The following is a 14,318-nucleotide window of genomic DNA, read 5'->3' on the forward strand; positions in this document are numbered from 1 at the left end:
ATTCTCATGATTTCCTGTATCTTCTTGTATAGAAGCTATTTATAATAGATATTTTAAAGTCCTGTCTCTTAATTCTATCATCTATGCCATTACTGTGATTTCATTTTACAAATGACATTTATTCGGGTTATTCGTGACATTTTATGCTTTGTTGTGTGCCTTATAACGTTTCATTGTGGATTTTACCTTGTTGGATGTGTGTGTGTGTTTATTCTTTGAACTACTAAAGACATTTGTTCTAGTAAAGAGATATTTGTATTTGACCCAGTAGATGCTTGCTTTTAAGTTTGTTACATCAGATCCAGGATGACTTTTAATATAAGGTAAATTTCACTCCACACCGAGACAATGCACATCTAAGGACACTACTTAGACTATTTGGAGAAGTTTTCACTTTGGCAGGTAGTCATATGAACTGTTCCTGGACCACCTACTTATTTTTGGTTGTTCTCCCTCCAATCTCAGTAGTTTCTTCACATGCATGTGCACATCAGTACTCAACCAAAGACTTCAGGGAACTCATCAGAATTAACCTTTAATTTTAGAAGCTTATCATGGAAGCAAAATCTCATATTTATCAGAAAAAAATAAACTTGGTTTATTTTTTTAGCTCCTCATAATTCTGTTTTCTCCTATTAAGATAATGTGTTATAATTTTATGCAACTCTCCTGTAAATCAAGCAGCTGATATGCTTATCATTACTCTGAAGTTTCATTTGCTTTTACTTTTCAAAATGCAAATAATAGCTTATTTTTCTCATGGAAAAAATGTTTTAATTCTAGAGAGATCTTGAGCTATTTTATAACTAACATCTACACTGTTTTAAAAGATTATATAGTGCAGTGTGAGATTATATTGTCTATCAAATTGCATTGGCCTATCAAGTTATATTATTCTTCCTTGTTAAGTCCATGATTACAGGTGTGGTACTCTTTGAGTTTTAATTTTTAAACTGCCCATGGAAAGCAGCTAACAGTTTTGAAATAACATTTAATATTATTACATAAGATATAACTGCCATAACTTTAAAGTAACAAAAGAATATTTTCTAAAATGTGAATATCAGGAAGAAAACGTTAAGGTCTTTTTTAAAAACTTTTGCAAACTCAATAATTTTTTTCTGCAGCTAAATATTTTGTGGCACTTTAAAGTAACAGGACATTAAAAGATTTTTTTTTATGATGTTTTTTCTTTCTATCTAGCAATTCCATTATGAGTTACCCAAGAAAGCAGATGCTAGATTTTCCTGCTCCACACTGAGGAAAGCCATTCAGCTATGAGAAATAACTTTGTCCAACTTTGTTTTTTTTTCTGTAACAATTAATATGTTGTCATTTTTGTAATTATAGTAAGAGAAGTTTATGTCATATATTTATTACACAATAAATGTGGAGTTATTTTAGTTTTCAATTTGAGTTGAATCAGGTGTGAGTTACTAGGATTCTATACTGTTTTCTGACTGATATTTTAAACATCATTCTGTGTTCCATGCATCTTCTTCTGGTGAAACAGGCATAGCCCATTTTGTATCATATATCCCAGCACACTAACTCACTCTCTGTCCAGGAGTGCCATTTATAAGAATTATATAAATTAGACATAATGAAATGAGGAATATTTTTTACAGGAGTCATAGCTGAGAAAATAGCTATACTTCCATGGCATAAGTGGGAAGAAATTAAGAGCACTGGACTGGCAGATTATAATATAATCTTAGAGCTACAGATAATGTCTGATGACATTAAAAAAGCAAGGAAAGGTGCTCATAAAGTAAACTAAATGAGACTAAAATTTTTTTAATGTACATTTTTATTTTTAGTTGAATTTTTAAAATTAAGATAGTCTCGTACAGCTAATGTCTATTCCTAAAAACAAAACATTGGCTACTGTTGTCCATTACATTGCTCCCAAGGGCCCAAGGTACTTTTGCAAAGTATTAAGATTTTGAAGGTTCACATATTTTATGACTGTGATTAAAAAGTAATGTTAGCATCATCTTTAGTTATTCACATTGTATTTTGATCTGAGCAATAGATGTAAGAAATAATATATTTTTGTCAATTTTTCAGGTGTTTATAATTGTCCCTCATATAGTTTTGCACATATTTTGTTAAATTATGCCTAGTAATTTATCTTTTTTTGTGGTATTATGAGTGGGTTATCTCTTCCAGTGTATCTTCTATTGGTCATTGCTTGTGTATATAAGTTCACTTCTCTTTTAATTTTCATCTTATGTCCTGGTTAATTTCCTTCATTCTCTTATCCTTTGTAGTAGTTTTCCAGATACATGTTCATATGAACTATAACCAGAAGTATATTATCTCTTCCTTTACAATATTTTTGTCTCTGATTACAATCTCTTGTCTGATTTCATTTCCCATATACCCAAAGACATATTTAATAATATGGGGGAAGGAAGCGGACTTGGCCCAGTGGTTAGGGCATCCATCTACCACATGGGAGGTCTGCGGTTCAAACTCCAGGCCTCCTTGACCCATGTGGAGCTGGCCCATGAGCGGTGCTGATGCCCGCAAGGAGTGCTGTGCCATGCAGGGGTATCCCCCACATAGTAGAGAGCCCCACGCACAAGGAGTGTACCCCGTAAGGAGAGCCGCCCAGCACGGAAGAAAGTGCAACCTGCCCAGGAATGGTGCTGCACACACGGAGAGCTGACACAACAAGATGAGGCAACAAAAAGAAACACAGATTCTCGTGCCGCTGACAGCAACAGAAGCGGACAAAGAAGAAGACGCAGCAAACAGACACAGAGAGCAGACAACCGGGACGGGGTGGGGGGGGGGAGGGGAGAGAAATAAATAAAATAAATAAATCTTTAAAAAAAAATAATAATAATAATATGGTAGATAGTTGCCTTCTTGTCTTATTTGTAAATACTGTGGAAATGACTCTAAAATATCAGATAAGTTAAGGTGCTGATTTATGAGTCATATTAATTAAATATCAATGAATTTCTCTTTATTTGAATACTATTTTGGTCAGATAGAATTGAGTGTAATATTTTGTCAACAGTCCTTTTTTCCATATATGGAAATAATTATATCAATTATTTTATTTACTTATGAGATTAATTATATTCATGGATTTCCTATTAGAGAATCATTGCTGCAATGAATCCCACCATTGATGAGAATGCAATGTGTGGTAGACATTTGCAACATGGTTGTCATAATTTCTCCCCCTGTAACTCTAGGTTTGTCCAGATAACTTACTTTGACCAGTAGAAGTCTACAGAAGTAAAATATGACTTCCATGCATAGGTCTCGAGAAGCCCAACTGCTTTTGCCTTCTCTCTCAGAACACTGCACTGAGCCTGTCAGATAAAGAAGTTCCAGCTTAGCTGGTCCATGGAACCAAGCAGCCGATAGCCAGCACCAACTACAGGTCATATAAATGAGGCCATCTTACTCAAGCAGAGCCACTAGATGACTCGCACTGCATGAAGGAAACCCAGCAAGTTCAGCAGAATTGCCCAGCTAAATATAGTCCAAAATGCTGACTCACATAAATGGTAGCAAATAAAATGATTGCTGTTTGAAGCTACTAAATGTTGGAATGATTTGTTTCACAGAAATAGATAACATACATATCAGAAAAATAAAACTCAGTGGTAAAAATGATAAGAAAAATATTTTATTAAATTTCACAATATTGATAGCCAATGAAAACAAGAACACTTTTTCTTTTAATCAAAATTATCAATTTATAATTTCTTGGGTTATAAAGAACATGCACATATTGAAAGAGCTCATTACTTTCACACATTATGACCAAATAATTTGTAGGAATAATGTATATCAAACACTCTCATACACATAGGCATTTTGGAAGAAAAAAAAATTGTTAACCTCAATATTATCTTTAGTAATGGGATGTTTACAAATAAAATAGAACATGGGTTAAGGGATTTTTAGTGGCTAATGTGTGATCAGAGAAATTATTTAGCACTCATGTCATCTTCCATTTGTGAAGGCAGAAGTTATATGATTAGGTATTAAAAACTAAGAAAAGCTTTTGGCTTTTTTTTTCAATCTCAGCTCTCATCCTGAAAGCTTTACTTGAAGAATTATTTAGCTGATAGGTGAATTACATTACTAATTCATGATAAAGAAATAAAACATGCACTCAATATCTCTTATCTAGAATCTGGATATCCATGAATTGATAAAGAATATTTGTAGTCAGGTGTGTGTAGAAGAAGAAACATGGATGTTTTTAGAAAGAAAGCTGTACCTGTAAGAGAACAAAAGCTCACCTGATTGTGGAGGAGAAAAGAATTTTATTAATGATCTTGCAAGAATGGTTGTGCGACTTGGATAAAATGGCTGGGTGCCAAACAACAAAAACAACAACATTTATATCCTAAGTCTAGCATGGAGGTCCCTCCACTGTTCCCCATTGATTAGGTACTTCAGAGGTCACAGCCTATCTGAGAGGTCTAATTAACTTACATGGGTTCCTGCTCTTAGTTACCGCTCTCATTCTCTACATTCTGGTGGTTTGGTAGTTGGCGCCGCTTTCAAACTCAGTGCCACTTTCGAACTCGGTGCCGCCTTCAAACTTGGCTCTGCCTTTAAATTTGGTGCCACTTTCAAATTCAGCTCCAGAGCCATTAGAACTCTTTTCTTTCCTTACTTTAACTGCAGAGCCAAGTTTAGGTTGATATCCATGTGAAAGCTAAATGTAACCTTTTCCCTTACAATGTGAAGCCCTGTATGCCTCCACATTTCTCACAGTTTACACAGAGTCTGTCTCTGAGGGACTATTTCTAATTTACAATCTGTATGAACTTTATTGCTACATTTGTTTACTAATTAATAGGAGTGATGTTATTCTATCCCATCACTTTATTACTAAATATGACATATTTTCAAACCTATGCCAAAGCACATACTAAATAAATTTAATTTAAAAATTTTATCCTGTTTCATAAATATTGCAGACAGACAGTAATGGTAATTTCAATAGCCAAGGAAGTTACATAATGAAGGTGTGTGGCTTTAAAATACTTATTTAATTATCTAAATTACTATATACTTTTATAAATGGCAAAGATTAATCAAACCACCAGGATTTTCCAGGGATGCTTCAAATGCCTTTCTTCTTCACTACATAGAGTAATTCAACTTTGCCCTGGCTTCTATCTCTGAATTAACATGCCTTCTCCCATCATCATAAGGTCCAGTGTAAAAAGGACTTGTCAATTTAAAAAAATTCCTTTTCTTATAATATTATATTATTATTTGAGATTGAGTGATGCTAATTTTACATACCTCTTAATAATAATCCAAGATTAGTAAGTTAGTAATCATTACTAACCATTATTTCAGATATTTATAGACAGTGGCAAATGGGAGAGGTGTAGAGAAGACCATGATAACAAAGTAAAAAAGCAATGCAAATAGTTACCAGTGGAACCAGTGGAACGATACACCTTTAAAAAAATGTTAATCCTCTTCATAACATAATGGGCGGGGAATGTTAAGCGTAAACAAATCTCAATAATCTTCTTTCACTTTAAGATCATATTCCATATTCCTCATCATATTTCTCTTTCCCAGTTTAGGACTTATTTAAGTTCAACTTCTCCCTGGTGGCAAACAATCACTTTCAAAGTTCCTCCTGGAAACTTCAGGTAAGAAATTTGAAACTTTGCATGACAAACAATATATAATATACAACTGGATTAAATCTATATTTTCTTCTAAAAGAAATATTAATCACTACAAGGTTGTGGGCTAACTTTTGGTTCTTTCTTTGTTTCCCCTCAAAAACTTTTCAGTTCTATTTTGAAATATTTTGAGCTTTTACCAGATTTTGTCCTTCAAAATAATTTTTTAGTAATAGAGTGAACATTTTATAGAGAAGTCAATTGAGAGCTTTATCTAAATGTCAACTCACTGGCATCTTTCACGATACATCTCTTTCTCATGATTGCAACAAGTGGAGAATACATTTGTTGCTCTATAAAACTACACATGGAATAATAAATAAGGTATAAGTATGATTTATGTGGAAAGGCAAGCACGATTCTCACAAATGTGCCACTCTCATCTTTAAAATTGCATATGCATCAAGCTGCAAGATGTCATTCTTTGGTGGGAATTATATTTTCTTAATATTGTATGTATTTTTCATGTTTATATATTTTAAATTCTATTTGTTTAACATAGATCAAAGAAGCTAAAATTTATTTATTAAAAAAAAGACAAAAAGGAAACTTTCTTAAAGTTCCTCTAAAAAATACTGTTATTTTGTTTTAAAAAAACCCTATAAATACTTTTGGTAAAGTAAATTCCATGCTTCCTCTCTTTTTATGAAATTAAATAAGTACATCTTTTATTTTCATCCTTTATAATAAAATATTTGCACGTCACTCAAATGTATAAAATTTTTCTCTGAACCCACCTGTTTTTAAAATATATTAATCATATATTTAACTATTATTTCTTTCAAAGTTTTCTTGAAAGAGTAGTTCAGCTTTTCAGTGATTTTAAGATCAGAATAATTAAAATTACAAGTTCAAACTTTCATTTTTGGCAAACTATTTTTTACAACCTCTTTAAAGCTGTATGGTCAATAGAATATCTTCCTTTTGGTTTTCTATTAAAATCAAGAACATAAACCAATATAAAATTTAACCTTCATAATTTGATTTAGAAGGTGGAATTTCTTAATGCTAGTCACATTTCTGAGGAGAAGTTATAAAAAGTGAGAATTCATTTATGGTTTTATGATGTACCATTGGCTGCCTATGTGTATTCTGCCTGTTTTCCTGAGTACTCTCCAGACTCATCATTCAATTTCTGATGCTCCATATTCTGAGATGAGCATCAAATACCACATCTCTCATGAAGACTTTCTTATACTCCCTGCATCACCCCTCTCTACCCCTCAAAAAGCTGGACGCTATCTCTAATCTCTAGAACTCTTAAAACTTTTTACCTGTGTCATTTCACCTGAGAAAGGATTAAAAGAGAACAATAGATTTTAAGCATCTGGGTTCTATAATTGTCACTTAGTTGCTTAATAAATATTATTTTATTTATTTAATTCTTTAAATATGTATTTATCTTATATTTTAATATATTATTATATAATAATATATGGTATCTATTTCATAGATTTTCATTTCTTAGAAAATAAATATTATATTATTTATTTTCTTGCATTATTTTATACTCACAAAAACTTCTTAAGCTTGTTTTACTTTTCGTTTAAAAATGAAGAAACTGAGTCTCATAAATGTCAAGGTACACAGGTTAAACTAGGATTCTTTGGTCAACATGGTTTTAAAATTTAAATTCTTTACATAATTGATGCTAACTCTAAGAAAACTTTTCTGATTTTTGTTACACTTATGTATATACTTTTATTTTCTTCTATTGACAGACTGTAAATTGGATATGAGAATTCTCTCTTTGATTCATCTTTCACCTAGTAGCATGTGCTGTGAATAGTAGGCATGGATAAACAATAGTAACTGAGTGAACTATTTTATTTTCATTATCTGAAACTGGATCTGATCCCCTGCTCATAGATAAAAAGTTAAAATGATAAAAGTGAATTGTGACCAGTTTTCCATCCTAGACAGTCTGACAATCACTACAGACTGGGCTGGCACTAGTAGGCAACAATTTTGCATAGACTTTAAAATCTTACTGCAGAGGGCCTTGAGTTGAAATCCATCCCCGTGAACTGTATGATCTAGTCTGCTAAACTTTGAGCAGTACTTTGTAAAAGTTAATAACTGTTTTAAGGAAATAGTCAATATTTAAACACAAATTATCTTTGATGATTGGAGAACTCAGAGGAGACTAAGGAGATAGTTACTATTTAACCACAAATTATCTTTGATGACTGCAGAGCTCAGAGGAGACAATGTTAAGACATCATCTAAGAATAAAGAATTTCTAACTTCAGCAGAATTATTATAATACAAGAGTCATTTCTATTTATTCACCGACCCAAATGCATACACATGTACAATTTTCATAGAGATAATTTTAGCTGTATGATTTGATACTACATTATCCAATGTGTGTTACACAAATTCATATTTTACATTTTGTGTCAACATGTTTGAGTCAATCTCTTGTTCTTATAGATGCCTTATAGTTGATAAGGATGCATGATACATCCTGATAGGACAATTTTAGTTGTCAGTGTAATGGGCTTTGGAAGCCAGAAAGCCTAAAGGTGCCACTTATCAGTCCCTTTATTTATTAGCTATATGAATTTGGCAAGTTACTTGACCCTCTGAACAATGGTCCCTTCTTTGATGTGGGGATAATTATAGACCTCACTTCATTGGAGTATTTTTACTGAGAAATAAATGAGATTATCATATATAAAACATCTTGAACAATGTCAAAGGGCTCAATGCATACTAGCAATCACTAAAGGCAGAGTCTAAATCTAAAGTATTTATTCACAGAGGCTAGTTAGCTTTTAAGCAGTGATTTAAGTAGAAGACTCTGAATAAGCAATTCCCTTCAAATAGGCTCCTTTTACACTAGTAAATTACTTATAATCTCTTGCACATATTACTTGTAGATATTGTATTCATTTAATTGCAATTTTTTTCTTAATGATCCATTAACATAAATATTTATCTAAACATTATTAAAGTAATAAGTATTATACTTACTATATTTGTACTTCATATTTTATAAATATTATCTTTGTAATCTACCTATCTCAATAATTAATAACTATTATAATTCAAATATTGATAATAGCAATTTATAAAATGTATTAAATATGATAAAACCTATAGCATTAGCATCACTATATTCTGAATGAGTTTTGGTCCTCACTGAGGTTTTAGGACCAAGACTTAGATGTGTAATAGAGATGTTCATTTGTTTCAGTCAATTCAGTAATACTAATTTAAAAGTTAGTGCTCTAGGTGCTGAAAATTGTGAGAATCAAAGAAAGGTCTGAGAAATACAGTTCAAAAGAAGGATCAAAATCAAGAATGACTAGCAAAGGTGAAGTAATAGGTTGAAAAGTCAGACACATTTTACACTTAAAACTGTAATTACTATAAAATATGGAATTACTATGATTAACACCATCTGGTAAAGTAAAAGCTCTTAAGAGTATTAACTGGTTTGAATGAAAACTGAGAAATAATTTTGTCTCTCCTTTTTTCTTTGAAAAATAGAGGAATTCATTTGATTCACATCTCACAAAATCTTTACTTCAAGCTATATCATGTTAAACAAGAAGATTCTGTTGCTGTTTCTCCAGATAAGTCTCCTAGGAACCACTCTTGGAGGGAATGTTCTGATTTGGCCAGTGGAAGGTAGCCATTGGCTAAATATTAAGATAATTATAGATGAGCTGATCAAAAAAGAGCATAATGTTACTGTCTTAGTTGCCTCTGGTGCACTCTTCATCACACCATCCCATAACTCATCTTTGACATTTGAAATATATAAGGTGCCCTTTGGCAAAGAAAGAATAGAAGGAGTGATCAAGGCCTTTGTTTTGACATGGCTAGAAAATAGGCCGTTTCCTTCAACCATTTGGAGATTCTATCAGGAAATGGCTAAAGTCATTCAGGACTTCCACAAAGTGACCAGAGAAATTTGTGATGGTGTTCTTCAAAACCAAAAGTTGATGGAAAAGTTGAAGAAAAGCAAGTTTGAAGTCTTGATATCGGATCCAGTTTTTCCTTGTGGCGATATAATAGCTTTAAAACTGGGAATTCCATTTATTTACTCCCTGAGGTTTTCTCCAGCCTCAACAGTGGAAAAGCATTGTGGGAAAGTTCCATACCCTCCTTCCTACGTCCCTGCCATTTTATCAGAGCTCACCGACCAGATGTCTTTCACTGACAGAGTACGAAATTTCATCTCCTACCATCTACAGGACTACATGTTTAATACTCTTTGGAAACCATGGGATTCCTACTATAGTAAAGCTTTGGGTATGTAACAAGTTTTGTTTTATTATTTGAATTTGAACAAAGACTTTGTGCCACCTATTCTTTCTTTATTTCTCAATGCCTATTTCTTTTCAATCCAACATACTGATGTACTCTCTACTACTATCACTTGATAGTGGAAAAGAAGATAAAAGATAATATACTTCAAAACTTCAGTGTGCTGTTTCCTACCTTTCTGGAATTGAAGATTCCAACTACTTTATTTTATATATTGAAGATTCCAACTAATTTATTTTATAACATACCTTAGTTTAAAAATATGACAGGTTCTCATTTACATGTTACAATGAAAAGAGAAATTGCCTGGAAACTAGTGTGTGGAGAAATTCACAAGAGATTAAGCTTTCTAAAGGCCATTCTTAATATATGTACTTATGTGTGTGTAAGTTTAAAAATATACACATAAATAGGTAATCTCTGATCATTGATCAAAAGAGCATTGCAAATAAAAACATTATCCATTTACACATTAAAATATTATGTATATTTATAAGATGTGAATTTTAGAGAAAATACAACATCAATGGTCAGGATGATTATTCATTTTAAGTTTATTTAAATGATTTAAGTGTGATATACTATTTATATGATGGGTATGATGGAGAAATATATAATCATTGGTATATTAGCATCAAAATCTATAATGATCATGCTGCTGTGTTTATATACCTATTAGTCAAAATTTCAAATTGGCTTTGTCCATTTCATGTTTTTGAGTTTTATTATTTACTCTTCACTAATTATGGAGTTTCTACCATTTACTAGGCACTCTCTTAGATAGAGAAGTAACAATAAAGACAGATAATATCCCTGACTTTAAGGATTTCATAGTCAAGCAAAGGAGTCAGACATGAAGGGAATATTACAATGTGATTGAGTGAGATAATGGAAATGTGAATAAAGTTTAGAGATAGTTAGATCAAATAGCCATTATGTGACAGGAGAAAGTGGTATTCTGAAAAGGTGAGTTAAGGTGATGTACAAAGAAATTTTTAAACAGTGAATTTAAGATTTCCTGCAAACCAAGTGTGGAGAAGAAAACTATATAACCTAAGTTATGAAGAATCAAAACAACAAAAGCATATTAGGTATTACTAATGGTTCAGAATTTCTGAAGGCCAAAAGATAAGCTGCGGAGGCTGGGAGACAATGCTAGAGATGCAGGGGTTGCAAGAATGAATTAATCCAATAAATATTTGTCAAAGCATCTATGTGATGTGGAGCACTCTGGATTTTATCTAATAGGAAATTGGGAGCCATTTAAATGGGTGTATTATGATTTAATTTGAATTTATATACGATACCCTGGATATTTGTGGGGTTAGAGTGGCCAGAGGTCAGACTGTAGACCACTGAGTCCTTCAGAAAAGACATGGTAAGACCAAATACTAGGAAAGTAACTTATGAATGAAGAAAAATAATACAGTTTGAGAAGATATTTATAAGATTACATAGTAACTCAATTAGGTTGTTGATACACAATTTCCAATTATTAGGGTGTGTGACCATGGAGAAGTTATTGTCTCTTTGCACCTACACTTCATTTTTTACATCTTTCAGAGGGCAGCTGAAAAGATCAAATTAGGTAATATAGGAAAGGATTTTAGAAGAGTGGCTGGATATATTAAGCATTCAATAAGTATTAGATGTTTATCAGGTGGAATTAATAGAAGCTAATGGCTGAATGTCAAATAGTGGTAAGACTGGTGAGGAAGAGATTTGTATGGCTTTAAAATTTCTGACTGCAGTAAGCAAATAAATGCATAGTCAAATGAGATTTTGAATATGAGAAAGAACAAATTTGGGGGTGGGAATAATGCATCCAATTTTGGGCATGCATTTGAGATGCTTTGGGGAATGTCCAATAAGAAGGTAGAAATGTGGGTTGAGATCTCAGAGGAAGTGTCATGAGAAATTTAGTGTTGTCTACTAAATAGACATAACTATTTTTGATATAACTAATTTTGCTTCTTTGTTGGTAATCTCATTTCTAAGTTTTCTGCTTTGCTTGTGTGTGCAGGCTATTTGATAATCTGCTTTTTTATATAACATCTTCCTGAAATTGTCAAAAGCAAATGATTTAAGGTCCAGCAATAATTTTACATGTATAAGCATGATTACCTTTCCAGCTAACATTATTCCACAAAGCATAATTATGGCCCATAATTTGTATATAGTCTTATCTTACTTGTTATTTACTCAATATCTTTCATGGTTTTCAAGATAGACTTCATAAGTACAGACTAAACCCAATGATAATGAGATGGAACATTACCTTTCGAAAAGTTGTATTTCTCAGATTAGTATTAAATTTTGAGACTTTAACTTTTCATCATTAACATCAACAAATTGATTCATGCTCTTATTTTAACAAAATAATAAAAACAAAATTCAAAGAATATTTAAGGAATCATACTTTCTTGTATACAAACTTCAGAAATTGCGATGTTGGCTTGTAGGCATAATTTGTGAAGCATTCAGATGGTTATCAGCTAATGAATAAAAATCCTAAATGGCATCAACAATTAAAAATGACAGCCTCCAATGTGCAAAAGAGTGGGTTGCATGAATCTCAAAAAGAGAAAATTTGAGGATCCTTTGCAGTGATCCTCTGTAGTGATAGCTAGTGACACGCTGGCTTCTTTGCTATAAACCTCTGTTCTAAAATAGTTATAAAATATGATCTATATCAATAAAAATAGATATACATAGCTTAGTGTATGAGACTGTGTGTTGCTAAAAGTGGATAAGAACAGGCATAGTGTTGGAGATTTGGACCTGAAGGGTATCGGGAATGAAAGAAAGAGAAAAGGGAGAAGGAAGCAAAGAGAAAGAACGAGAGAGCTGGGATCAGGGGGTCTGCAAGTAATGACTCCTCAGACAACTTTATTGTTTACAAGGGGCTTTTTATATACCCCAGTGTATGTGCTGAGATGCAGGCATACATAGCCTACGTGCCAATAAGCATAAACACATAGCCTATGTGTCATCAAGCAGAACATGTATTAACTATCAGCATTACCCATAGTCTAAGGAATTTAAAAAAATCTTATCTTAAGGTACAAAGTCTAAGTGTCCTATTCACTACAAAAGGTATGTGCTCATTTTTTCTTTCAGCCTTTAACAGCTTCATCCCATTTGCCGGGAACTCTTAATTACCGCATTCTTTGGGTTGCAAGCATAGCCATGGAGACAGCATGTCTCTCCTTGAGAGGCCACTGTGCCTCAGTTTCCAACAGCATACTCATTTTATTGTGCTTCGCTTTATTGTACTTTGCACATATTATGTTTTTTACAAACTGAAAGTTTGTGTTAAATCCTGTGTCTAGTAAGTCTATTGGCATCATATTTTTTATTGCATCTGCATGTGCCCACTTTGTGTCTTTGTATGTATCACATTTTGGTAATTTTTGCAATATTTTAAACTTTTCCATCATTAGTTATATCTGTTACAGTGATCTGCAATTAGTGATCTTTGATGTTACTATTGTAAATATTCTGGGACACCATGAACCATGTCCATATAATATGGTGAACTTAAGGAATAAATATGTGTGTGTTCTGACTCTTCTGTCAATCAACTGTTCTCCATCTCTCTCTCCTTGGGTCTTCCTAGTCCCTGAGATACAACAATATCAAAATTAGTCCAATTAATAATCCTAAAATGGCCTCTAAGTTTTCAAGGGGAAGGAAGAGGTACATGTCTCTTACTTTAAATCAAAGCTAGAAATGATTAAGATTAGTGAGGAAGGCATGTCAAAAACCAAGATTGTCCAAAAGCTCGACCTCTTACAACAGTTCACCAAGTTGTGAATGCAAATGAAAAGTTCCTAAAGGAATTTAAAAGCACTACTACAGTGAACACAGGAATGATAAAAAAGTGAAACAGCCTTATTGCTGATATGGAGAAATTTTAGTGGTCTGGATATAAGATCAAACCAACCACAGCATTTCCTTAAGCTAAAGTCTAATTCAGACCTAAGCCCTAACTCTTTTCAATTCTATGAAGGCTGAGAGAGGTGAGGAAGCTGCAGAAGAAAAGTTTGGAGCCAGCAGAGGCTGATTCATGAAATGTAAAGAAACCATCTCCACAATATCAAAGTGCAAGGTGAAGCAGCAAGTGCTGATGTAGATGCTGCAGCAAGTTAGCCAGAAGATTCAGCTAAGATAAATGATGCGGGTGGCTACACTAAACAACAGATTTACAATGTAGATGAAACAGCCTTCCATTGAAAGAAGATACCATCTAGGACTTCCCTAGCTAGAAAGGAGTAAGTGCTGGGCTTCAAAGCTTCAAAAACTGGTTGACTCCCTTGTTAAAGGATAATGTAGCTGGTGAATTTA

General features: G+C 32.8%; 1 protein-coding gene across 1 annotated transcript in view; it reads left to right on the forward strand.

Moving 5' to 3' along the window:
- The first annotated feature begins 5,549 nt into the window (after window positions 1-5,549).
- The window catches only part of LOC101437136 (UDP-glucuronosyltransferase 2A1), an 80,873-nt gene continuing 72,104 nt past the window's right edge, over window positions 5,550-14,318 (forward strand). Inside the window, exons 1-2 of the mRNA XM_004477562.3 lie at window positions 5,550-5,654; window positions 9,189-9,956. Coding sequence (XP_004477619.1) covers window positions 9,239-9,956 — 718 coding nt within the window. The 5' untranslated portion in view covers window positions 5,550-5,654; window positions 9,189-9,238. The remainder of the gene's footprint in view (window positions 5,655-9,188; window positions 9,957-14,318) is intronic.

Source organism: Dasypus novemcinctus, chromosome 1 (assembly GCF_030445035.2).
Source record: "Dasypus novemcinctus isolate mDasNov1 chromosome 1, mDasNov1.1.hap2, whole genome shotgun sequence".
Lineage (NCBI taxonomy): Eukaryota > Metazoa > Chordata > Mammalia > Cingulata > Dasypodidae > Dasypus > Dasypus novemcinctus.